At 32.8% G+C, this 27,214-nt stretch overlaps 1 protein-coding gene across 2 annotated transcripts in view; it reads right to left on the reverse strand.

Annotated features, from left to right (window-relative positions):
* Positions 1-27,214, reverse strand: part of MYEF2 (myelin expression factor 2) — a 51,474-nt gene that overhangs the window by 5,633 nt on the left and 18,627 nt on the right. The window contains exons 9-16 of one of the 2 annotated variants that reach the window (XM_074294422.1): positions 27,049-27,112; positions 26,330-26,431; positions 25,210-25,260; positions 24,848-24,916; positions 24,388-24,486; positions 23,960-24,031; positions 18,301-18,509; positions 18,169-18,220 (exon numbers count right to left, since the gene is read on the reverse strand). In XM_074294422.1, the coding sequence (XP_074150523.1) occupies positions 18,169-18,220; positions 18,301-18,509; positions 23,960-24,031; positions 24,388-24,486; positions 24,848-24,916; positions 25,210-25,260; positions 26,330-26,431; positions 27,049-27,112 (718 nt within the window). The remainder of the gene's footprint in view (positions 1-18,168; positions 18,221-18,300; positions 18,510-23,959; positions 24,032-24,387; positions 24,487-24,847; positions 24,917-25,209; positions 25,261-26,329; positions 26,432-27,048; positions 27,113-27,214) is intronic. The other variant, XM_074294423.1, reaches the window with a different exon arrangement.

Raw genomic sequence — 27,214 nt, forward strand, 5'->3', positions numbered from 1 at the left:
TTTTGGCAAAGAAGACAGGGTGGGAGAACAAGACCCAAAACCCTATGTCCAAAATGCAACAGAGGCTTCCATTGGGTATCAAAATGTAGAATGACTCTGGGAAACAGGAAGTAGGGCCCAACTCCAGGGCCCCAGACAAAAAACACTTGGGAGCACGGGCAGTTGATGTTACACCCAAAATTAGAAGTTCAGTATTCTGACATGATCAATCAGCTGAGAAGCAACCTGATGGGGGAAAGAGATTACATTTGGCGAGAAAAGAGTTGTATGCAGCTGGAACTACTGAGATAAACCCTGGGGAGATGAAATCTATCCCTGTCTGGCCTATGGATCCTTTGCCTCCAAGCACAGTAAGGTTGACTATTTTACCTCCTGAGAATGCTTACAAAACAGTGTTTATCTATACACTGCTTTGGGAAATTAGAGAATGTATAGCTAATATCCCAGTCACTAATACAGTTAGACAATGTGTGACTTATCAACCAAGGGAAGTAGTAGCATCAGGTTTACTAATACATATTCCTAACAGGCAATCTGATGATAATTCCTAAAACCTGGCACATTCAAACTTTATTTTCAAAGGACTATATACATCTTTTTCTTTTAATTTCTTTAAAGTCCATGACAAGAACTAATTTTTTTCTTACCTACAGAATACTAAGTCATTAGTTCTTTTCTTGACTCTGCCACTTCAGAAATTTTTCTTTGCCATAGATATGCCCTCTACTAACAACAAATGCCATATTTAGACTCTAAATTTAGAGTCTAAATCTAGTTAAGGTACTTTTCAACTCAAGACAGTTCAGATTCTAAAGTTTTTCTGGAAATGTCATCAAACAATTTTCCAAAGAAATAATTTTATTAGTAGGTAACCACTCAAGCTACTGAGTAATCTATTGTGGAAATGTGTAAGAATGAAAAAAAGAATAAAAGTATCAGTTGGCTTTCAGAAAAAGCAATGTCTATTAAGTGCTTAAATTTTGATAAGTGAGAGATGAGGAAATAGAAAATAACAAGCATAGGCAAGTTTTTTTCTATTAGTTTGGCTATGAAAAAAGAGGTCAAATGAAGTTTCTGGTTTTGTTTTTGGCTTTTTTTTTTAAAGAATGAAAGATGTCTGGCAATGTTTCAAAAGTGAAAGGAAGTGTCAGTTGTTAATGAGAAGTTGAAAAGAGCCTGAACCCCAGAATAGCAGTGTCTATCAAACAACCAGATTTGCCCATCTCCCAGAGATATCAATGAGGGAAGAAATCTTTATTGAGAGAAGGCCTATCTCTCTCACAATCAGCAACAAGATCTGAGCAACTGTCACAACTGGTAGCTAGGCTAGGAACCTGGGAGTGCACCATCTTCTCCTTGCAAATCACCTTATGCTCTCAGTCATCCTCTGAAGAAAGCAACTCCTCTGGAGAAGGGGCCAGCCATTTCTACCAACTAACATACAAAGTAGCCCAACTAAAGCAGCAAGGCACTATGAGAGAAAATCAGGCAGTAGCACATGCTAGGAGGAGGGGATCTCAACGTAGAAGAAATGTTTATGACTTCTTCAATTTTCTCAGTGAAGAAGAAAAGGATATTTTCTGAAAGAGGGAACACAATAATGAAGGTGTTTTGAGACAAGAAGAGAAGATCTTTACCAATCACCAGGAAGAATAAAAGGACTAGTGTCCCAGGATAATCCACATGAACTTATTTAACTTATTTAAGTTGAAGCTGAAAATGTTACAAATTTGTAGCAAATAATGGAAAATGCTAAAGAAATAATTACTTTTAAGCAAGAAGTATAAAATTATACACGTTGAACTGTAATATTTTAAGTTAATCTCAAAAATTTTTTTAATAATAAAATAGCCTTCAAATGTGCCATTAAGTAAATGAAACTGAAAATACAAAAGGAATGAAAATTAGTTTTCCAGTTACTCTAAATGGTTATTTGAAGAAATAGCAATTTAAATTAAAAGAGGATTAAGGGATAGACAGAAACATCTGCATTTCAGTATGTGTAAAGGAATCTACAACTACAGGGACTAATGTATCATTTCACTTCAAAGCCATAGCATTCTTTTCCCTTAAAAGCTTTAGGCTTGCTACTCATGAAAAAAACAAAACAAAAAAATAACCTCAGTTTTTTGGACATATACATGAAATTAACCTACGGTGTTTCACTTTGAAAGTAATAATTACTTTAACTTCCAAAGCAAAATTTCCTGTACCTTTTGAATTCAAATGTTCTCTAAGGATTTCTCTCATTTCTCATTTCTTTACTCTCTCGTCTCAGATTAGGAACAAAAATTGAAGAAGGTAGGTTCAAGAGCACACATTCCCAAGTCCTGACTTCATATTATGTAACAACTCCACCAAAATATAGAATATTTATTGTTTACCAGGTACCAGGAACTATGCCAAATAATAATGACGCAAATAAAAGACAACCTTTGCCTTCAAGGAGCTTACATTCTTTGTGGTTTTTTTGAGCTTACATTCTAATGAAGGGAACACAAATAAGAGCTGGAAGGAGGGATGATATACATGTGGAGGTATGGTATAGAGAAGGATAGGAAGTGTCATGAAGTTCACATTCCTACAAGATATGGCAAAAAAGCTTAACCCATCAGACTCACGGTTATAGTCTAAAGCTGGGGGAAGTGGACAGAGGAAGAGAGATATTAAGTTTGATGGTCAGAGTACAGGCAGTATGGTCAAGAGATGACCACAAGTAGCAAACAAAGCCTCTCCTATCAACAGATTCTAAATTCTCATCTAAACTCAAAGTTGTGATTTGTGGTTAGAGAATAAAGTAGTAGGGCCCAAAGTGTTCTCTGTATACCAGCCTGCTCCCAAGTCAGGAAATATCCTATTCTTTCACATTTCCTTTCTTTTATTCAAGCTATGTCTTCTAGTTAGGGTGTAATTCTCAGTCAGCCTAATTCCATTTCTAAAATTCCACTTATAAGAACCATGCCCTTCCTTTATAATAAAGATTTCTAAAAATAGTTAATTTTTCAGCAACTTGAACTTTATACCAATTGTTTTTATGTTATCTATTTTATACTAGTCCCTATAATATGAAAGAAAGAACTGGTTAACATTCCCCTGATAGCTCAAACATAGACTGGGAGATGCTGAACATAAAATGGAGGGGTAAATTTTCTCTTACTGGTACCTTCCATATTACTAAGAAGCCCAGTTGGCTTTTGGGGGTAATTTTAAAATTTGGTCTTTTTTTCCCAAAAAAATTAAATACCTACTTATATTGTAAAGTTTCAAATAGGAAAAATTAAACAATTAAAATAATTCCTGTTACTAATATGAATGAAATAATGTATCACTAGATATTAAAAGATATTTATGTACAAAACTACAGTACAAATTATATAAATTGCATATGTGTATGTTAACATTAATGTTTAAAAATTAAAAGTTTTCTTTACTTTTATCTAAAAGATAGACTGAATTGTCAAAATGTTTATTAAATTATGTACACCCCAAACAAACCCATTAAGAGATTCACAAAGGCACATATGAGTAACAAAACTTAGTGGGTGGTAACAGAGGTTAACATTCTTGAAGGAAAGTGAAGTCCTAACAAATAGCAGCTTTGGTACGCTTCTTCATTCTTAATTCTTATCATAGTTTCTGATACTTTGTATCACAGACCCCTGTACTTTTGAATAAATGCTTTATTTCTCTCCCTCTCTTTTTTTTCCTGCTCAAAAAAAAAAAAAAAAAGATATTTGTTTTTCTGCCTAGTAGGATGTTTTTAAGATAAGTGAATCCATTATTATTATGTAAAGTAGAAAAAGGTAATATGACATTATTAGTTAATTTGAAATACTTTTCTTAATAAAAAGACCTAAAAGTTTCCAAATAGGCATCAATAGCTAAATAGAATTTGATCAAAATCTACCTTGCATGACAGAAATCTTTTCAACTCTTTTAATAGTTGAGTATACTAGGCAAAGAATTTTGAAAAGTAAATACCATTCTAACTTATGGTAATTAGCTAAAGGGGAAATTTCTGTAAAAATATTTCTACAAAAGTTTTATTCAGTTAAATGGCTTTGTAAATGGAATGCTAGGCATTAAGTCAGAAGACTTGAGTTCAAAGGGGCTTCAGATACTTACCGTGTTACCCTGGACAAGTCACTTAACTTTGTCTGCCTTAATCCACTGGAGAAGAAAATGGTAAAACACTCCAGTTTCATTGCCAAGAAAATCTCAGGTCAATACTAACAAATACTACGGAATAACAAAGAGTTAGACACAACTTAACAGCAACAGCAATAGGACTATTTAGTAACTTAACAAGGGACCAAAAGTAACATCATAGAATTTATACATCCATATGCAGGTTATTGGTTAGCTTTCAAAGTTATCCTGGATTTATATGCTAATTCCAAATATACTACCATTGCTCAAAATATACTTATGCTTTCTGTTCTGAAACTAACTTTAGCAATAACCATAAAATATCAAACTCAATTTTTAGTCACACCTTGTTTGAGACCAAGTTATTTCCAGCTTAATGATTCACCTCATTCACCAGAACTGCCCTCCAAATGACTTTTGGCTATTTTAAAAAATGAAATGACCATTTCCTGGTATGGTCAAAGGAATGCATTACATGATTTTAAAATTGTAACATAATAGCTGCCACACTCGAATGAGAATATAGATTCCCATGGTGAACACTATAGACTGATACTAATTTAGATGTATTAAATTCTAGAATGCTTATTTTAAGAAATCCTATTATTTTATACTTATGCCTCACAAAATGAGTTAAATAAGTCTATGTAACAACCACAGACACATCAGATAGTTTCTCATCTTTAGTGAGGAAAAAAGATGCAGCTATTTTTCAAGCACCATTATTTCCTATACAGACCAACATTTAATTTCAGAAAATAAAGGAAAAGTACTCTGAAAGTAAACAAAACTCTTAAGAGGAAGCATCATGGAGAAGGAAAAAATCTCAGACTAATAATCACAAGATTTGAATTTATGGTCTAACTTTGCTAGCTAGCTTTGTAATTTTGGGCAAGTCTCTCACTTTATCCGTATAATGAAAAGCTTGTATCAGATATAATTATTTAAGTTCAGTTCCAGATTTAAAACTCTTATTGACTCTTATCAATTTAATGTTATAAACTGAATGCTAATACATTTGTAGAATTTATTTTATATGATCACAATCTCTTTTTGTTATTATTGCTGTTGTTTTTTTTCAACTGTATGAAACTAAAATGTATTTCTTCTGATCCTAATATTCTTTTTAGCTTATCCTATGACCTTGAGTGAAGCAACCAATGATGTGTAATCCTGAGAAAAACTAATTTTAAAATATATAATGCAATAGCAAAATTGTGATACCAACTGAAAAATTATCAGATAAAAGATATTTTAGTATAAATATGTGAACCAAACAAAAAAACTATTATTTTAATAGACATACTTATTTTGTTCTCTACCCAGAAGAATGGTAATGAAACTTTTTAATGAAGTTTCAATTATTATTGAAATTAATAAAGATTACTGTAAGTTGCAGTTGTTTGTTACGAATAAGTAAAGTTAATAACTTAATTGGAAATTCATAGAAACAAATTTATTCAGCTTCTCAGAAGAATAGGTGAACTCTCTTATTTCCCAGCCCTACCACTCCTTAACTAGAGTATCTGGGAGAAAATTCTCCTCCATAGCAACAAAAGATACACTATTATACTTAGCTGAATCAAAAAAGAATAATTTTACAGAAAGCCTGAAATTAATGGATGTTTAAGATAATGTAATGGATTAACCCAGACTATCAGGTTAATGAGTCCAGGGATAATTATTTTTCATTAACCAATTAATATTACTATACTTCTTGAACTGAAATTATAAGTTAGTCATTAGTCATTGTGAAAAAGCATGCCAAGAGAAATGGAAGCAAAAAAGTGTGAATAAATGAGTACATTACATGCATACTTTTGGGAAAACTCAAAATATACATCCTAATAATAATAAAGAGCAATAGTATTTTTTAATCTATGTATTTTTAAAAACAGCAATTTTCTGTCATCCTAATATGTTGAAAAAAATGGTAATGAATGAAACATGAAAAGTTTTTTAACTAAAATGTTGGTACTGAAATGTAACAATAACAAATCATATTACTCACCTATTCTTTCCTACCTTCATTTTACAATGGGAAACTTACCCTCCTTCCTAAGAGTTTCTTCAAATATAAAATTCAAATAAAAAAATACTTTGATACCTACTCTGTTTAGATTCTATGCTTGTTTCTCAGGAATGGATTGGATTTCAGAAAGTCAACTAATCCATCTTCTACCTAAAATCTGAATTCTAATATATCCTCAAAAAGTAGTAATTTACTGATTTACTGTGATGACAGGAAAAACTATTCTTAAAGGCAGCTCATTCCACTGTAGAACAATTCAAATTGTTAAGTGTTTTTTCCTTGTAAGTATCTAGTTTTTTAGTCTTAGCTTTAGATTTTCAGTCTTTTAGTCTTTAGTTCTTCCCCTGAGGGCCAAGCAAATAAATCTAATCCCTCTCTTCCATATAAGTTCCTCAGATATTTGAAATAAAAGAACCATACCACATACACCTCCCACTTGTACCTCCATTTCCCCATACAAGTATTCTCCAGGTTAAATAAACATCACCAATGACTAAGACAGAATTGCTGCCTTCAAATAGCTTACAATCTACAATTGTAATTACAACTTACAAAAAGCTTACAATTACAATCTAATATGGAAGAGATAAGTATCCAAATAATTACTAAGTGCTGAAAGATGAATAACAACATAGGTTAGGCAGCTGGTGGCACAGTAAGATAGAGTACTGGACTTGGAGTCAATAAAATCTAGCTTGAATCCCACCTCAGATACTTGCTTGTGTATGACTGGGATAGTCACTTACCCTCTTGTCTCAGTTTCTTCATCTGTAAATGGGCATAATAATACCACCTATCTCAAAGAACTGCTGTGAAGATCAAATGAATTATTGCTTATAAAATGCTTTGTAAACCTTCAAAGCATTACATAAATGATGATCATTATTATTAATAACAATAATTATTATAATTATAATTAATTCAAAAATGTCAAAGGGGTCCAAAAGATAGATAGATTCCATTTGACTGGAGGATCAGAAAGACTAATGAGAGCATTTGATATTAACTTTGAATGTTGACTAGTTTTTGACAGTGAGACAAGTGAAGGACATTTCACCTAAAAGTTACAGTATATAGGTAAATAGTAAAGGATGTGCATTTTAAGGAATGACGAGTGATCCAATATGGCAGATGTGTATGTAGGAGAATTAAATATAAAACAGCAAGATTTTGGGGCCAGACTGTAGAATCTTGAATGCTAGGCTGAGCAACAGACTTTATTCAGCAGGCTAATGGGCAACCAATGAAGGTTTTTAAACAAAATTTGACTTTTTAGTAGATGAAAATAGATACACCTACAAATGATAGTTTATATTTTATTTGCTATAACTATGCTATGAAAGCTGTCTTTAAAAGAGGTATTCAAAGCCTTCTCAAATTTTCCTTTACGCTTTTATTTCTCATTCTCATCTCTCATATACTTACTACTTTAGTTTTTCTGTCTTGATATACTTGCTATTTCAAGAATAACTTGTGGTTTTCCAACCACTACATATTTTCTGAGCTTAGAATACTTTCCATCTGTCAAAATCTATCGGGGCTGTCTCTTCTATGAGGTCCTCTAGTACCATGCCCTAGCACACTTTTCAAATAAGCACTTACTATTTCTACCACTCATTAACTTCACAGAATTAAAGATTTAGAGCTGGAAAAAATGACCTTTAGGTTGTTCAGAATAACCCCTTCATTTTCCACTTGGGACTCATTACATACACATATGGCAAAACCAAAATCTGAACCCATGTACTTTTACTTCAAAGCTATATTCTTTCTACTAAATCACTTCTTTGTACTATTTGAAACCTTTTAAAAATATATCTTATCCCTCTTTGTGTGTATCTTTATTTTCTGAGTTTATAAGATCTGGAGGGATGGTATGTTATCTTCTACAAATTTTATATCCAGCATACTATCTGTCCATGGTAGATAAACTCAACAAATATTTGCTAGATTGTGGGCAGTGAAAAACCATTGCTATCTATCTCCAAATTAGCCAATGTTTTTAAAAAAGTAGCAGTTAAGAATGGAGAATGCCTTCTTACTACTATATGAAGGGGACTTCAAATTCAATCTACACACTTGATAACCTAAACATCTAATCCCACAAATTATCAATTTCTCATGAACAATTTATTTATTTCATTAGTTATACACAGAGATGATTATTCCCTTTATCTTGCCATCATCTGTAAATGTTCCACATCCAGATTCATTAAATCTGAATTCCATTATCTGATCCTAATCTGTTGTAATTCTACTTCTCCATTGGCCTTGAAAGCCCAAAGCTTATTCTTCTTATCAAAAATTTCCAATTCTTCCATAACTTCAGGTCTTTCCTAGATCATTACCCCTGTACTGGTTATACTCTTCTTTTCCTTTTTTTTTAATCTTTAATTTTTGGTGAACAAGTCAGTGCTATACTGGCTCCTTCCAATCTTTGCTCCTTTATCTATTGAAGTTCTTGCCCTACTAAACTCCAGTTTTTGTTAACTTCCATTGTATGCTGCCTTCCTGGCTTAGTGAACAAAACTGAAGAAAATCATGAGACTATTCTAATGGAATTTACAACATATTTAAATTACATAATTTCAAAGAGGTTCTCCCTATGAATTGGCAATCCTTTTAACCTCCCTTATTGATTTCAGTAGCCCACTTATTGAAGTGACTTTTCCAAAACTTTTCATCTCTTCTTTAAACTCCCAAAGTTTCCCCTCTTCACTTTCAGTTGAAAATGCTGCCTTGAATGACCTGAAAAAACTGAGATATCTGCAGAGTTCTCTCATCACTCACATCATCTTCTGCAATTATCTCCTCTCCTTTACTCATTTCACATTTTCACTAATTTCACATTTTCACTAAGACAAATCCATGAACATGTACAAGTCATCCAATTTCATCTTATTTTCTCCATAAGATTGCTTCCTTTATAATTTCTACCATCTCACTAAACTTTAATCACTGCCTACTAGATGCTTCCCTACTGCCTACTAACATGCACACCCATGTATCCCTCATCCTCAAAAAAATCTCAACTAATCATTCATCTCAACCTATCATCTGATTTTTCTCTTTCCTTTCCCAACTAAATTCCTTGAGAAGGTACTGTAATAGATGCCTGCACTTTCTTTCTTCTTACTCTCTTCTTATTTCTTTGAAGTCTGGCATCATTCAACAATAACTGCTCTCACAAATTTACTAGTGATCTGTCTGAATTGTTAAATCTATTTAATAGTCTTTTCCCATTCTTCATCCTTCTTGACCTTTGACACGATCAATCACTCTTTTCTCCTTGATATTTCCTTCTAAGTTTTCTTGATATCTGATTGCTACTTGAGTTTCTTTGCTGGGTCTTCAATCCAAGCCATACTCATTCTATCCATGGATGTTCTCCAATGTTGTTTTGAATGTTTTCTTCTTCCTCTATACTATTTCACTTGGTAAACTAATTAGCTGTCATGATTTCACTTATCACCTCTGCAGATGACTCTCAATTCTACTTATCCAATTCTAATATCTCTCAAAATCTCTAGCCTCTCATCTCCAACTGTATTGGACATCTAAACTGGATGTTTCCACAGAAGATACATAAGGCTCAACAAATTATTCTCTTTCTTCCAAAATCTCCCCTTCTTCCTAACTTCTCTATTACTTTAAAAGGGAGTACTATCTCCTCAGTCATTCAGGTTTACTATCTAGTTGTTATTTTTTTGGCTCCTCTCCTCTCTCCCTCCTTTTCCTTCTCTGTCTCATCTTCTCCTCTATCAATTGTCAAGATTTGTCATTTCTCTACTTTTGAAACATCTTTTATATATGTCCTTCTCTCCCCTCTGACACTATAATCATCCAGTTACAGTCCCTTATTACCTCACTTTTGGAGAATAATCTACTGATTATTCTCTGATCCAAATCTCTCCCTACCCCAATCCTTCAATTTTGCTGTCAAAACTGATCTTCCTAAAACTCAAATCTGATCATATCATCTCAACTATTCAATAAACTCCAGTGACTCACATTATTTCCAGATCAAATATAAAATTCCGTTTAGCTTTTAAAGCCTTTCATAACCTGGCTCCTTTTTACCTTTCTACTCCTATTTTGCCTTATTCCTCACCACATACTTTATTGTTTCAGTGACATTAACCTCCCTGCTGTTCCTTGCACATGACATTCCATTTTTTCACTCATAAGTTTTATCATAGCTATGGACCTCACAACTGGAACTGTCTTCCTTATCTTTACTTCCTAGCTTCCCTGGTTTCTTTTAAGTTTCATCTCAAGTCCCCTTTTTTCTGCAAGCATCCTTTCTCAGCTCTCAATCTTAGTTGCTTTCCTTCCTACTCCCAGTTTTGTCCCCAGCTTATGCATCTCACTTATGTATGTGTGTATAGATGTATGCATATACATTTTTATTCCTTGTTTGTACATTGTTGTTATTGACAATCAGCTCCTTGAAAACAAGTACTGCCTTTTTTGCCATTCTTTTTGACCCCAGTATTTAGCCCAAAGTCTAGCACTTAGTAGACTGAATAAAATGCTAAATTACTGTGAAATGAGAGGGAGATGTATGAAAACATTATTGTAAAAAAAATAAGAAATATCGAGAATTATGGATATGGAGATATGGAGAGGAAGCAGGCTGCAGAAACACTACAAAAGCAGAACTGATTGGTCTTGGGAAATGACTGAACATACAGGGTGAAGGCAAAAGAAGAATACGACAGAAACATATGGTTTCCAAACTAGGTGATTTAGAATAATGGTAAGCTATTAACAGAAATAAGCAAGTCAAGAAGATAATATGTCTGTGTTTAAGGGGAATGGTATGGGATTTGATTCTGTTTGGAAAATTCTGAGGTTATGGTACCAAGAGCTTCTCCAGATAGAAGTATCCAGAAAACAATAGAAAATAATGACATTATAGATAAAATGTTAGAAATATTGAAATACAGACAATTTGTTCATAGTTCAGAAAAAAGTTCAAGGCTTTAGAGAAAGGGACAAAGGGTTATTTATGTAAAAGGGATACTTAAGTCATAGGAGTAAGTACCAGATTACCAGAATAGAACATAGAAAGACCAACTCCAGAGAGATACTTGTATTTAGGTATTCTGTAAAGGAGACGGAGAAATATTAAGTAGAGAGAATATCAAGGTAGCATAGTATCATAAAGCCAAAGAAAAATGAATTTTCAAAAAAAAAGGCAGAAAGAGGGGGAGCTGACAGCACTACTAAAAATCAGTATTAGTACAGAAAAAAGCTATTAGATTTTGAAATTCAATGACCATAAATGAACTTACAGAGAAAAATTTCAGCAGAAAGTAAAGACAGAAGTCATACTTCAATGTGTATAGATTATGACTGTATTTACTTTTTATTAAGGGCAAGAAAAAGAGGAATAATTAAAGTACTACAAAAAAAGAACAAAAAAAGAATATCAATGCAATATGTAAAAAGTATACAAAAGACAGGTAAATTCAAAAGAAGAAAAAGAAAAAAAGTTAAGACCACCACAGCACCTTTAGTATATACTTTAGAGATTCACGATTTCATATATAACCTTTTTTTTTTTGTTCTTTATATTTGACAAGGTTCATGTTTATTAAGTCCAAAATAATAAAAAAGAAAATTTAAATATGGAAGCCATATTGCAAGGGGCAAGTGGGTGGTGAAGTGGAAGCAATAAATTTTAAGCTAATTTTAGGTACAAAAATATAGAGATGCTTGCCAGTAGGTCTCTCTAGTTTCAGGCAACTTTAGACAAGGTACCTGTGATAAGATTGGGAGACCAAATTTGTCTGGGATTAGACATAAAATATAGAGAATGTTTGCCAGAAGGTCTCTCTCTAGTTTTAGGCAACTTTAGATAAGATACCTGTGAATAGCAAATGCTAACAACTTATGATTAGGGAAAATGAAGTGTTTTGATAATTGATGTTATTCCCCCAAATCTCCAATAGGCTTTAATGCTAATGGTAAACAAGACAAGATTGGTAGACCAAATTTGTCTGGGATTAGACATAAAACAGACTGTTCTCACTACCAGGGGCATAGAGAACAGCATCTTAATTTATTTGTTTAGTTATGTTTTTCACTTTAAAATAAGATTTCCACCTGCCTCTCTCATTGAAAAGAAAAAAAGAAAAACAATCCATGTTGTTTGTTTATACTGTGCATATAAACAAATATGCACAGTTAAGCAAACACATTCCTACGATGGCCAAGTCCAAAAGATGTGTCTCTTTATAAACCTTAAATTTATCATGAGTTGGATAGCAATTCATTTTAACAAATATTTATTAAGGACTAGAACAGAATAAAAGCTGGGTCCCACTCAAGATAGAAATGTCAACATCCAGTCAACTCCTTTAATTGCCTCCAAAACACCCAAATTTTGTAACAAAAAAGTAATCAGAGGAAAAATAGGGAAATTATGTAGTAAATATGCAATTAACTTCAAACTATAAGCCTTAAAGGTTTATAGATTTGAAGAATGAGTTTTACTCAACATATAACAAATATCTTAATAGTCATATGTAGTTGGAACTGGAAGGGAAAACATATTTACCATCTTAGAAGAATACATAGTAAAACTTTAGCAATAATCACATTTGATGCCTTTAAAATACTACTCTCTCAAAACTTATTTCCATATTGAAAACATGACTTCTCTTGCCAACTACAAATACCAAACAAGCTTTTTATGACTCTCAACTCTTTCAGTTAGGAGAAGATTTCATCAATGCTACTATCTGGAATTTGTACACACAATAGTAAGATTTTAACTATATTCTTCTTTGCTCTAGCACCTGCTTTTATCATTTATTATCATTTATTTATTATCATTATATATTCTTTTGAACATAACATCTTCACTTTCCAACTATTAAAAGAAATCAATAACAATGTTCCCTTAATCTGCTACCCTATACAAATTACCAGTAATTGTTGAAAGCCATTATAACCACTGTCCACAGTGTCCTTAATTCCATTTTTATACGGAAATTCATGTCATATATTTACTTACCTAATATTATTATATTTTCCCACTTACATCAACTGCCCTTCAAAGGTTTAGTCACTGCCCCAAAGCCCTTTTATTAATTTGCTTTTTTTCTTTGAGGATAGGAAAAATAAAAACTGAAGATAGCTTTTTGCTGCCACTTTATCATTTTTTACTTACAAAGCTTGGTTTTTTTTTTTAACATTCTTTGAAAACTCAAGGTGATTAAGTAAAGATTAAAAGTAGACCAAGGAAAACTAAAAAAAAATGTAAATTACATAGTAATAGTCACATTAAGTTCACTGTAATTATTACATATATTACAATTATATAATCTCAACTAGACTCTCACTGCAGCAAGGCAATTTTTTCCTTTTGCTGAGGCAATTGGGGTTAATTGACTTGCCTAGAGACACACAGCTAAGAAAATGTTAAGCGTCTGAAGCCAGATTTGAACTCAGGTTCTCCTGACTTCAGAGATGGTGTTCTATTCACTCTATCCACTACCCCAAAGCAGTCTTTTTTCACCTCAATCTATTCAACTATTGCACTCAACCAATTACTATTCTAAACCTTTTCATTTCTCTCCAATGTTCCCACCACATCATCTCCTACTTTCCTCTCAGAATTTGACTTATACACCTCAGTAGAAAAACAATTGAAGCTATTCACTGAGAGATCTTCTCTCATCTTTTCAAATCACTAAAACATCTCCTTATTCACTCCTTTTTGCCAAAACAAACCCTTTACATTTACCTTGGATCCCATATGCTCCCATCTTCTCCAATGGAGCACCTCCATTATTAATTTCACTGTTTCTCATCTTTACTATCTCCCTGTCTACTGGCTTTTTTCTCTGCTAGCTACAAATACCTCCCATGTCTCTAACCAATCCTTAAAACATACTCTATAGATTCTTGCATCCCTGCTATCAACCAATATTTTTCTTCTTCTCTGCTAACTTGATTAAAATAATCTATAGGTGTTTCAGCTGCTAAAATTCACTTCTAAATTCTTTATAATCTGGCAGTTCCAACCTCTTATGTAACCAAAACTGTATGTATTCCCCATTAGCTCATTGATATCCCACTGAACCAAATCTACTCTTTTGAAACTTCCCAGTTTATTGAAGGCATCATCATCCTTACAATGTCTCCTGTTTATAACCTCAGCATTTTAATCACTTTTTCACTTTCACTTATGCTACACACCCTATTAACTGCCAAATCTTGCTATTTTGAAACTTTTATGTCACTTCTTATGTTCAATTCCTTCTATCCATAAAGCTCTCATCAGCTTATCTAGATTACTGTTAACAGCTTCCTAACAGACTAGTGTCTTCCTACCTCAATTCTCTTATTCCTTCAATCCTTTCTTCACACTGCTGCTAAAGTAATTTTCCATTGAGCAGATCAGATCATATGATTTCCTACTCCAAGAGGCTTCCTATTTACCTCTAAAATACAATATAAACTCTTCTAATAATTTAAGTTCCTGCACAACCTGGTCCTAGCCCTGGACATTAACTCCCTGATATAATGGCTATACTAGTCTTCTCTCTGTTCTTTTCAAATAATACTTATCTGCTAATGCCTACTCTCCCAAATTACTTAACTACATCGTCTTTGTATGTACATACATTTGTATGTCCATGTATGTGTGTTTGTATATGTGTGTATATGTATTTACTAACTTTATATTTGTGTTGTTATGTACTAGCCCATTGTGAGCAGATATTCATTCTTTGTGTTTATATCTCCAGCTCTTAACTGGCACTTAGAAGTCATTTAACAAATATTTGTTTTCTGATTTGTTTAAGCTTAATCCTTCCTGACTTTTCTGCAGATTCTCATACTATCAATAACTCTCTCTCCTCCTGGATAATGTTTTTGGATACTATTGTCTCCTGATTTTCCTTCTATCTTGAGTATTCTTTTCCAGGCTCTTTTAGTTCATCATCTATATCATGCCCACTTAAACATGAAAAGGCTCTGTCTTGGGCTCTCTTCTCCCTTTAGACCAGAAACTAAAATTTTAACCTTTTTATATCATGGATCACTTAAAGTTTTTGAAAACTACAGATCTCCTCTTAAATTGATATTTTGAAGTTAAGAAAATAAAATACATAGGAAACCAATTATATTGGTCTGATATAGTTTACATCACATATATGTATGTATGTAGACACACCATCTTCAACTAGAAGTATCATAGGCATCTTAGATTCAACATGTTCAAAAAAGAAGTCACTATTCAAGATGAAGCCCCAAATGTCCCCTCTTCCTAACATTTTTATTATTGTTGAAGGTGCCACTAGTTTCCTGGTCACCTGGCTTTGCAACTTCAATGTCATCCATAACTGAATTAACTCTGCACTGACATTTACCCTGCACATCCAATCTGTTTTAAAATTGTCTTTTCTACTTTCACAATAGGTCTTGTATATGTCTCCATCTCACTACTAACCATAGCCATCAATCTAGTTCAAGTAATCATCATCTTACATGTAGACTACTGCCAACAGCTTTCTTTCTGGTTTCCTTCAACTTTTTCCTCACTCTAACCCATAAACTACTAGAATGCTCTTCCTAAAGCACAGATGACCATGTTAGCTCTCCTCAATAAATTTAAGTAGTTCCCTATTACTACTAGGATCAAATATAAGCTATTCTTTTGATTTAAAGTCCTTCACAACTTTACTCCTTTCTATCTTTTCAAAGTTGTTTATAATTCTATTGCACTCTGTGATTTAGTTAGATTAGCCTATTTGCCATTTCTTACAGATGAATTTTATATCATGATGCCATACCATTGTACTGGTTGTCCCCATGCCTGAGAAGATCTTCATCTATTAGCTTTCCTAGCTTCCTTGAAGATTTAGATCAAATCTCACTTCCTGTAGGAGACCTTTCCCAATTCCTTCCATTGCTAGTCCCCTCTGAAATTATTTTCAAACCACTCTATTGAACAGATATGATTGATATGTATGAATTGCATGGTGTACAAATATGGACCTTGAATGTATGTGGCAATTTTATTATGTTTTCTTCTCTATTATAATGTAAGGTCCTTGAAGGTATAGGCAATTTTTTTTCTTTCTTAATACCCCCAGCACATTGGGGGCTGGCATCTATTTAAGCCCATGATCACGGACTGCCCATAAAATGTCCTTGGTGTCAATATTAACAAAGATGTCTATCCCAATGTCAAACTCAAAGTAAAAAAAATAAACACAGTGTCCCAAGAAACTTTGTAATTTCCCCTCTATTTCAAGTAATTAAATCACCACATTCATCCACTGCTTGAAGACAGACTTCTTTCATTAAGAAAATGTTTATTAAATGCTTACTATATGTCAATCATTGTGCTAGATATTAAGAATATCAAATATAAAAATAAGAATCCCTGCCATCAGCACTTTATTGAGAGAAACAGCACAATACAGATAAGTATATACAAAAAAAAAAACCCACAAAGTAAACAAAAAATAATTTTGTGGGGAGGGAAGAACAAAGACCTTGTGTGGGAAATTACACTTGGGTTAAATATTTTAAGAGGTAAGGAGGGAGAATGCCCTAAGCATAGGAAGTAATTTATATAAAGGTACAAAAAAGTGAGATGAAATGCCTTGTTGAGGAAACAATAAATAATTCAACTAAACCATAGGCTATCTGAAGAACTATAATGTGCAAGAAGCACATGTAAGTTAGTGTCAATTTGAAGGGCTTTAAATGACCAACTGAAGATTATATATTTTAACTTAGATGAAATAGGGTGTCACAAAAGATTCTTAAAACAAGTGCTTTAGATATATGTGGAATTTGAGCTATGTGACAATTGTGTAGAAGTTGAGCTGGGAAAAAAGAGAATAGGTACGAGAAAAACCAACCACGGGTTTACTATAATAGGCTAAGTGAAAGATGATAAGGACTTATAAATTGAGTTAGTAGACATTAAAGTTTAGAGAAAAGAAATCAATAAATCCGGGCAAGTAACTGGACTTGACAGTTGAGAGAAAAAAAAAAGCCTAAGATTCATCAAAGTTGCAAATGTGAGTGACTTGGAGAAAATGATCAAAAGAAATAGAAAAGTGAGTAACAGTAAGAATCTGGGGAGAAAAATTATGAGTTCTCTTTTGGACATGCTAAGTCTGAGATGCTTATGAGATATCCAATTGAAAATATTCAATATGCAAAAAAAATATATAAGGCTTTTTCAAGGAGTCTACTTGTAAAAGAGATAAGATAAACAGCTTAAAGAGATGGAAGATAAGCCACGAGAAAGAACAGAACTGTGTGTGTGTGTGTGTGTGTGTGTGTGTGTGTGTGTGTGTGTGTTATTTGTATGCAAGATGATGGTTGTACCTATGGGATTTGATGAAAAAGAAGATATAAGAAGATACCTAGAGTTACATCAGAAAGATAGAAGAGAATATGAATGACAACCTAGCAAAGACCGAGTGAGAAGGACTGGTCAAAAAAAGTAGGAGAACTATGAGACAGAAATATCATGAAAACCTCAAACTAGGGATCATTTTTTCCCCTACTCTACCACCTCTATGCTATTTGTCCAAGCCCACTATGACCTAAATCAGAAGTGTAAAATATGCAACTCACAACACTCTTGAGAGTAGCCCAAACCAGATCTGGATAATCAAAGAACCAATGAATTGAAGGAAGTCACTTGCCTAATATTGACAACATATACAACAATATGAATTACAACAGTAGAAATAAAATTAAAAAATAAAGTTAGATATTTTAAATCAAAGACTTTACAGAACAAGCAACTTCCCTAGAATCCCTGACAGACCTCTATTGTTCCAAGAAAACATTTAAGCCTTTAATGTAATTAAACCTGGAAATCAAATCAGAAAATAGTAATTTCAATACATATGAGTAAGTACATTTAGAATTTTAAGAACTTTAAGAACTAATTTCTCTTCCACAATTAATATGAACATATCTGCAATCATTTGCATACTTACCACACTGACTGAATTTCTCTTTTAGTTTCTGCCAAGTCAAGTCAAAAGGCAGCTAGAATGAAAACAGGTATTAGTAACAGATACACAAAGAAAATTAAAGAAAACAAGTTTCTTTTACATTTATTTGCTTACATTTCTGACAAATATCTGGTTTCCTTTGGAGCCTATTCTGTCTCTCATTCCACTTCCCATTGGGCCAGAAACAAATCCTCGATCCATATCAATGCTTCTTTCCAGTACAGCTCCCATGCCAGGTCCCATTCTATCAAAGCTGGAGCTCATCCGGTCAAGTCCCATCCCCATTCCACCAGTCATGCTGTTCATACCACCCATTCCACCACCTGGGTTTTGGGGGAAGGAAAAAAAGATTTGGGAGTTGGTAGTTTGAAGATTTGTTTTTTAGATAAACAAAAAGATAGAGTAAATAGGGGGACTAAGTCATTATTGGGGATAAGGGAGAGAGGAAAAAACTACTTCTTTTAATATAATCAAATTGATAATACAAGTGTTCTGAAAATTGTTTTAGAAGATCTAACTTAAGATTACTTTTGTTAACTGATGTAACACTGATGTGTTAACTGAACACCTATAATATACTACATATAATACCTACCATATATATGTATGCAGCATATAACACATCTAATGTGCTCTCAAGAGCAGATATATCCAACTTATACAAAAGCACACATGCAACATTGCATAATTAAGATTATTCATTATTTCTTTTTGCCTTTTATTTTCATTCCTTATTTTACTTGATCATTCCTAAATACAGAACTATGGTAAGTAAATTCATAGACAGCAATTCTTACAAACTCTTAAATTAACATTCTAAACAAATTCTCCATTATTATATTACTTTCCCAATATCCTTACACAAATCCTTTTGCTAAAATTATTCTTGATTTCTTTCAGCAAGTCAGACTAACAGCAAGATCATTAAGTTCAATAATAATCAGGAGATATGGTGAGATGAAGAGAAAATGCTTTGGAAGCTTGGGAACTGAAGTACCTGGTTCATGTTTTCTCTTTAATCTTACTCCTGGTACTCTGATATTCTTCTCTACCCACCTATTTCATTCTATTCTTCTAGTATAATTTTCTCAATTTATCCCTTTGTGTTTTGCAAAACTCTTGCTACTTAATTTCTTTTTACACCAAATAAGCACACTAAAATTCTAGGATCACATGATTTAAAAAACATTCCAAAATGAGTTGGCATTCATAAATGAGCAACAAAGAAATAAATGATAGGAACAAAAATAGAAAAGCAAAAATTTGATTAAGATTTTATGGGATATAATCTATAACCAGACTACATAATGAGAATGTTTAGCTTATTTAAAGTAAAAGATCAGAGGAAAGGGGTAATAACAGAAAAGCACTGTATGTCAAGAAGCTATATACTACTAGGATATAAATTTTGCCAACTATAGGAGAAAAGCATGGTAAAGACTTATGATTACAGAGGAAGATATAGAATCATTATTGTGTGGTGGTACACTCTAGACCATCCCAATCAAGAGGACTGGATGATGGGTTCCTAAAGGAGAAAAAAAAATCAGCATAGGAAAGAACAAAGTAGTGATGTGTCACTTCAGTTATCTGGACATCTGCTGGTGATTACTCTCTCTATAGCAAAATCAGAGCATCTGATAAATTACAATCTTTTTTGAAAGACCTGGTTATGAAAAAGATCAGACAGGTTGTCAAACAAGAAATATATAACAAGACTTCGGGGATATATTGACCACTAGTAGTTTGTAACTGAAAAAAAAAGATAAAGCGTAGGATAAGGAAAAGATTGCCAGCCATAATCTAATGAATATCCTAAACTAAAAGAGTAAATTTTGAAGAAATAAAAAAAAAACCCAAACAGGTGAAACTCATAGAGAAATCATCTCAAGAGGAATTAAATACTTATGATAGACGCAAATAAGTCCAATAAGAAAGAGTAGAAGAAATAGTTCTCTAAAGAGATATAGAAGGGAAGTACATCAAGTTATGTTAAAAAACATGTAAAGAAGATAGAAGCAAGGATGAAGTCCTAAGAATAAACATAAGAAGAATTTAGGATTGCCAAAATAAGTAAAATGAATTAAGGCATATAATTAATATTGAACAATAAAAATCTCTTTTTAAACACTTTGGAAGCATGAGGAAATTCAAAAAAAAGAAAAGGACTACTGCTAAGAGAAAAAAAAAATTAAGATAATGGAAATCAGGTTGAAGACAGAACTATTTATACCTCCTTCTTTGCTTGTTTTTTTCCACTAAGGAGAAAGATCTCTTAACTAGGAAAAATAACAGGGAATTGAAACCCAAGGGAAAAAATGAGATGTCCTAAATATCCAATGAAATGAAGTAATCAAACCTAGGCATTTTTATATCCTAAGAATGTGAATTTGACTGCTAAGCTGTTATTGGTGATCTCTGAAAAATGTGGAAAATGGAAAAGGTACTAGAGTCTTAAAAATAACCAAATTTTCTTGCAATTTTTAAAAGAAAATGCATTATTCAAGTGACAGGCTTTGTGACTTTAACCCTAATTCCTAAATTTAATATTTAATAACATTATTAAAGGGATGAATTTGAGGCACTTTGAAAAGATTATCATTATTTAACATGTATAGGGTATGACTGCCATGTAAGGGAGAGGGTGGGAGGAAGGAGGGGAAAAGGTGAAAAGAATGTTTTGCAAGGGTCAATACTAAAAAATTACCTATGCATATATCTTGTAAATAAAAAGCTATAACAAAAAAAATTTTAAATAGTGATAATAAAACTTTTTTTAAAAAAAGAAAAGATTATCATTAAAATCTAGTGCACATTTGTCAAGAATAAGTCATGCTGAATTGAGAAAGATATTCTGCCTTCCATGCACATTTATAAGGGCTTCTATTTCTTTTGTTGTTGTAGTGGTGGTGCTTGTTGAAAGCAGGAGCAAAGAGAAAATAGATTTGTATTAATTGAAAAAAATTATATTTATTTAAAAAATAATAAGTCATGCCAAACTAACATTTCCTGTGACAGGATTACTACTTTGGGAAACTCTGCAGACCTAGTATACGTGGATTTTAGCAAGATATCTGGGGGCAGCTAGGTGGTGCAGTGGATAGAGCACCAGCCTTGAATTCAGGAAGACCCGAGTTCAAATGTGATCTCAGACACCTAACATATCCTAGCCGTGTGACCCTGGGCAAGTCACTTAACCCCAGCTTCAGGGGGAAAAAAATATCTGCCAAAATTTCTCTTTACATATCCTTGTGGACAAGACAGAGAGTTGTAGTTGGATAATAGTTGGATCTTGAATAACAAGAACCAAAAGAGTGGTAATTAATGGATCAGTATGTCAAGCCAGGTCTCTGACAGAGTGTTTCAGTCATCTATCCTTGAATCCATTTTTCTCAATAACCTATTAGATGGTATAGTTAAAATATGTATTAAACTGGCAGATGAAGCCATAAGGATTAACTTGCACAATGGATAGGCAAACCCTAAAAGATCTTAACAGACTAGACTCATATGCTAAATATACTAAGATGCAATCTTAATAATGTCCTATATTTTGTTTTTTAAAAAATCTACTTCACTATTATGGGATGGAGAAAACATAAAAAAGTACACATATAAAAGGACCCAGGGCTATTAATGAGTAAAGAGCTCACTCTGGGTTAAAATGATGAAATGTAATAGTCAAAAATGTTAATGTGATCTTAAGAGTATATTAATAGTAGTACAACAGAAAAAACACCAGGTTCTGAAATCAGAGGACATAGGCTCAAATCTGGATTCTGTGATTTACTACCTAAATGAGATGGCACAAGTAGATTACAATTCTTGGGTTTCTGCTCCTTAAAAGATAAAATGAAATGAACTTAATGGCCCTTGAGATCTCTTCTAGCTGCAAATGACACAGTAAACAGAGCACTGTGTCTGAAGTCAGGAAGACTTTATATCTAGCCTCAAATATTACTTGGGTAGTAACCCCTGGCTAACTCGCTTAGCCCTCAGTTTCCTCATCTGCAAAATAAACTAGAAGAGGCAATGGCAAACAACTTCAATATTTTTGCCAAGAAATTCTGAGGTCACAATCAGAAAGGGCTGAAAAACAACTAAACAACAATAACAAAACCATTATTATTATTGTGTTTGAAATAATATATGCTCATTTCTGAGCATATAATTTTAGTAAAGAGATTGACAAGTCTTCAATACATTCTGGAGAGACTAGAATGTAAGGAACTCAAAATCATACCAAACAAAAACAAACTGAAAGAACAGAGTATGTCTGGTCTAAAAACAAAGAGGGAAGACATGAGAACTATTTTTAATAGTTATTCAGTGGAAGCTGAGTTATATTCCTTTTGCTTAGTCCCAGATGACATACATAAAAGCATTGGGTAAAACTTATTAAAAGGCAGATCTAGATTTGATTTAATGAAAAGCTAATAATCAGAGCTTTCAAAAAGGAATAGGTTGAATGAAGAGGTTTCTTTTCATTGGAGGTCTTTAAGTAGAAGTTGACTAGCCACGTGCCAGTTATTTCTACTTAGATATTAATTGAATCAATTGACTAGTCAATCAAAATGTATTTAAGTATTTATCTATGCAGCAGGCACTGTGCTAAAAGGTGAAGATACAAAAAGAGGTAAAAAGACAGTCTAAGCCTAAAGGATCTCACCATCTAATAGAAAAGACTACAAGTAAACAAATATATACAAACAAGTTTTATAGAGAAATAGGAAATACTTAAGAAAAAAGGGGGAGGAAAAAAAAAAAAGACTCCATGTAGAAAATTGGATTTTAGCTAGAAGTTAAAAAGGAAGTCTGGGAAGCCATGAGATAAAGATAAGGAAGAAGAGCATTCCAGGAATAGGGAACAACCAGTGAAAATGCATCATCTCAAGGGATATCCATCCCATTTAGGTTACTCCCAATTTTTATAATTCCATGATTCTACATTAGAGATGAGAAGAGTTATCAGAAATAATGTACTAATTAGTTTATGACAACTTAAATGGCAGACAAAATGGTTTAGTGTTAAGTGCTGTTAAAAGGAAGTTTTCAGGAGCTAGAGTTTAGATATTCAATGTGGGAATGTAGGAGGTGTTTTAGGTCTATCAATGAAAAGCCACTATGATAAGAAAAGTCCACAGGTAAAATATGGTTTAGTAAGGAAGTAGGGCTAATAAAGTGTATGTAAATAAAAATAAAGTGGGTAATAAATATAAGTAGGTATAAATAAGAGAAAAATAAGGCAACAAATAAGGAGAACTAAAGTGGAAGAAATTCAGCATCTGTTTTTATCAGATTATAAAGATATTCTTTGATAAACCTTAGGCAATATCTTGGCCCACACAATCTTAGGAAACCTCAAATTTAAAGTACAATGCAATTCATTGGACAACTCTATCTTAAATTTTTAAAAAGTGGCAGCTGAAAAGCTTGACAAGGGAGATAAAACTGATACTTGGGCAAAAGTAATTCTGTCATACACATAGTCACATATGTTCAGGAAAGCCTTGTTGGAGAACAGAAATCAAAAGTGGGGCTTTAATTCACATTTTTAGGTATCTGTAAAGTAAATGAGTAAAAATTAATCTCAAGAAAAAGAGCCTTCAATCAAACTACTAGTTTTCAAATATAACCTTCTTTCACCAGAAAAAGTATAATTCTAGAATAAGCATAATAAGAAATGTTTACACAATCATAAATTCCTAGTGATTTTTTTTTGCATATGGCAAACATTTAAAAATTATTCTTAGGAAAAACTTTAAAAACCTACTCATTCCAGATCCTACTGGACCCATGTTAGAAGCTCCCATTCCTCCTGTAAAACCTCCAATCATTGCACCACCTTAACAAAGACAGACAATATGCTAATTAACTGCAGTACTTTCAATAAGCTAAAAATAATTTAACATTTTAATATTTTGCTTATGAGAATCTAAAGAAGATAACTGAGGTCATTGAGGATTTTCTGAAAGAATTTACTTTCAAATGCTTTTTGTGTAGGTTTTCTGTTTTTAAAGAGTAAATTACAATGGAGCACCTTAGTCTTACTGGTTTATTATCAAAAATATTCCTTTCTGTAGAAAACAAAATTGAATGACATAGTATACATAATATTCCTAATTTTTAAAACAGAAGAAATAAAAGCATTTTGGCATTCACAGAAAGAGAAACACGTACAACATGATAACACTGCCCTACCAATTCTACCAAAAGAATCTCCAAAGCCTCGATTCATTCCAATATCACCACGTCCAAAGTCTCTTTCCATGCTACTAGCCATTCCACCACGATACAATTCTGTAAAGAATGTGAAAATAATAGTAGGAACAATTTAAATATTTTCAAGCATTTCAATATTTCTTAGGTTAAATAATTTAATAATATGCCTAAAATAAAAGATGATAGTAAAACTTGTAAATATGAAAATGTTATTTACCTAACTTACCTCCCATGCTGCTTCCCAGGCCGCCCATACCAGTTCCCATTCCTGCCATGCCAGTCCCTATCCCTCCACTCATTCCACTGCCCATGCTCCCTCTGAAGTCATCTATAGCACCCATTCCTAAGTGAAGGAGGGAACAGTTTAATAGTAGGGAAGAGCTAAATACAGAACACACTCCCAATTCCCCTCCCCCCTTCAAATTAATTATTTACCTACCTCCCATTCGGCTAATTCCTCCAAATCCTCCCATGCTATTCATGGTTTCCATGCCACCAAACCCAACTCCTACATAATAAGGATAAATTTGAAGACACTATTGTTAATTACATAGTTTAAAAGTATACTTTTGTCTGTAATAAGTGTTGGTTTTTCCTCTACCCATAAAAGACTATTGCACCAACCTTACATGGCTGCTTCCTAATCCTACTAAAGCCTTTGTGTGGAATCAATTCCTATTAAATGCTCCCGGAGAAATGAGTTAGTGTTAAAGGAAGCAGGAATTTAAATTGTTTCATGTATCACAGTTTTACAGTAAATGAGAATGATTATACACACAAAATATAAAGTTTTATACATACCTCCTCCCATTCTATTCATTCCTCCAAAACCAGGACCATCCATTCCCATACCTCAAATGAAATACAAAATATTTACTTTTAGACAAATGTGGAAAACGAATATAATGTTTTGTGTTTATGGCTACAAAATGAGGCAACAAAGCATAAATAAATGCTTTAAGTCATAATAGGATATTTGGGGTGGGGGTCACTTGTCTGACCCCCCTATGCCAGTCATCCAGTTGTGAAGGTTCAAGGAGTAGATTTGAAAAATTACTTGAGGACAAGAAAGGAAAGTTGCTTCTATTTTCCCCACCTCTCAGATCCAATCCCCCTTCCCCATCATGTTTTTAAATGAATACAAGAATTCAGTTTAAATTCAACAAACATCTAAAAAAATGTAGAAAATATGAGAAAATCAAGCATCTAGGTAGCAGCATATTCTCATCAACTGCCTAGAACTGTTCAATAAACCTTTCAACCTCTTATCTCCAGGTGAAGAAGAACCTATACTTTTCAGAACAGACACTATAAAGCCACTAAATAATATGTAAAGGTAATATGACCATTCCTATGGCTACACCATCACCCATTCTTACAATGTAACCTAAAGATGTAATCTAGTATAATCTGCTAAGAAAGCAAAATTAAAAAAAGGAAAATTCTTTTGCCTAAACTGAAAAAAGTATTACCCTAAATTCAAAGGAATTATAGAAGCAGATAAAAATCATGTAATTTTGAATTGGTTAAGCAAACAAATGTAAAAATCATTTCATTTCAGTTATATTGCTTCATTTGAATGCCCCTATTTTACTCTTACCTGATCTGCAAATTTATGTTATTTTGTTGATAAATAAATTGTGATATTATCTTTTCTTCATTCCACCAACAAACCTTTAATTCTACTCTATGAAGGCATTCTAGGCATTTCCTTCTCCCCTAATATTATATCAAATATTTTCTGTAAAGGAAAATTGGCTTTCTCCTACTCTCAACAGTTTAGCTTCACTTTAAATTCAAATGATGCCACCACATTAATAAAGGAAGCTTTTAATACACTGTTGAAAAGGGTATAAAGCTTTGTGACTGGCCAAGCTGGGCAATATTTTAAAAAATCAAAAATCACCATAAAAATACTTACTTCCTGGTCCTATGTTTCCCATGCCACCTCCCATGTTCAACTGGTTGGCACTAATGGGCTGCCCACCAGGTCCAAGCCCCATTCCAATACCTCCAAGACCACCTAAAAACAAAAATAACAATTCACAAAACGGAATGGTATTAAGGAGCCAATCCTAAAATCAAATCAATTTTATTATGTCTTCAATCTTTTACAAAATAACAGACCATAAAAAACTGACAAAGGAATTTAGGAACACAATACTCTACTGATTACCACAGAAAAACTAAACAAACAAAACTCAATGTAGTTCTACCAAAGGACTCAAGATTTTCTTGGTTTACCCTTACTTGCTCATATCTTGTTTTCTATATACTATATATAATTTTTGACAATTTTTTTCTAAAACAGGACCTGAAAATAACTAACTTATTTGTATGTCGTATATGCATTTTCAAAATTTAAAAATATCTTTCTAATAATCTAGTTATAAAAACGTTTCAAAGATCAACAATAATGCCATGTCCACTACCTATCAATGAAAACTTCACATAAATATTGCTGGCACTTAAATATATGAAAGAACTCTACATATCTTAAATTACTAGTTAACGACCTAAAAATCATAAGCATCTTTGAGTAGTTAATTCAGGCTACAAGGAATGAATTTATTTCCTAATTCACAAAAAATAGGTATCTAGTTTCAAAACATTTCATTTTTTAAGTACAGCTCTACTTACGGGGCAATTGAGGTGTCTTACTATCATGAGAACGATAGTCTTCATGAGGGACTGATTTGTCATCCTATTAAGAAGGCAAATATATTATGTGGTCAAAACTGTGAAATAGCATAACTAGAAAGATATAATATACAGAGGGACAAAGGGAGGTGTTTTTGGTGGGTTG

This window comes from Sminthopsis crassicaudata, chromosome 2, assembly GCF_048593235.1.
Source record: "Sminthopsis crassicaudata isolate SCR6 chromosome 2, ASM4859323v1, whole genome shotgun sequence".
NCBI classification, from domain to species: domain Eukaryota; kingdom Metazoa; phylum Chordata; class Mammalia; order Dasyuromorphia; family Dasyuridae; genus Sminthopsis; species Sminthopsis crassicaudata.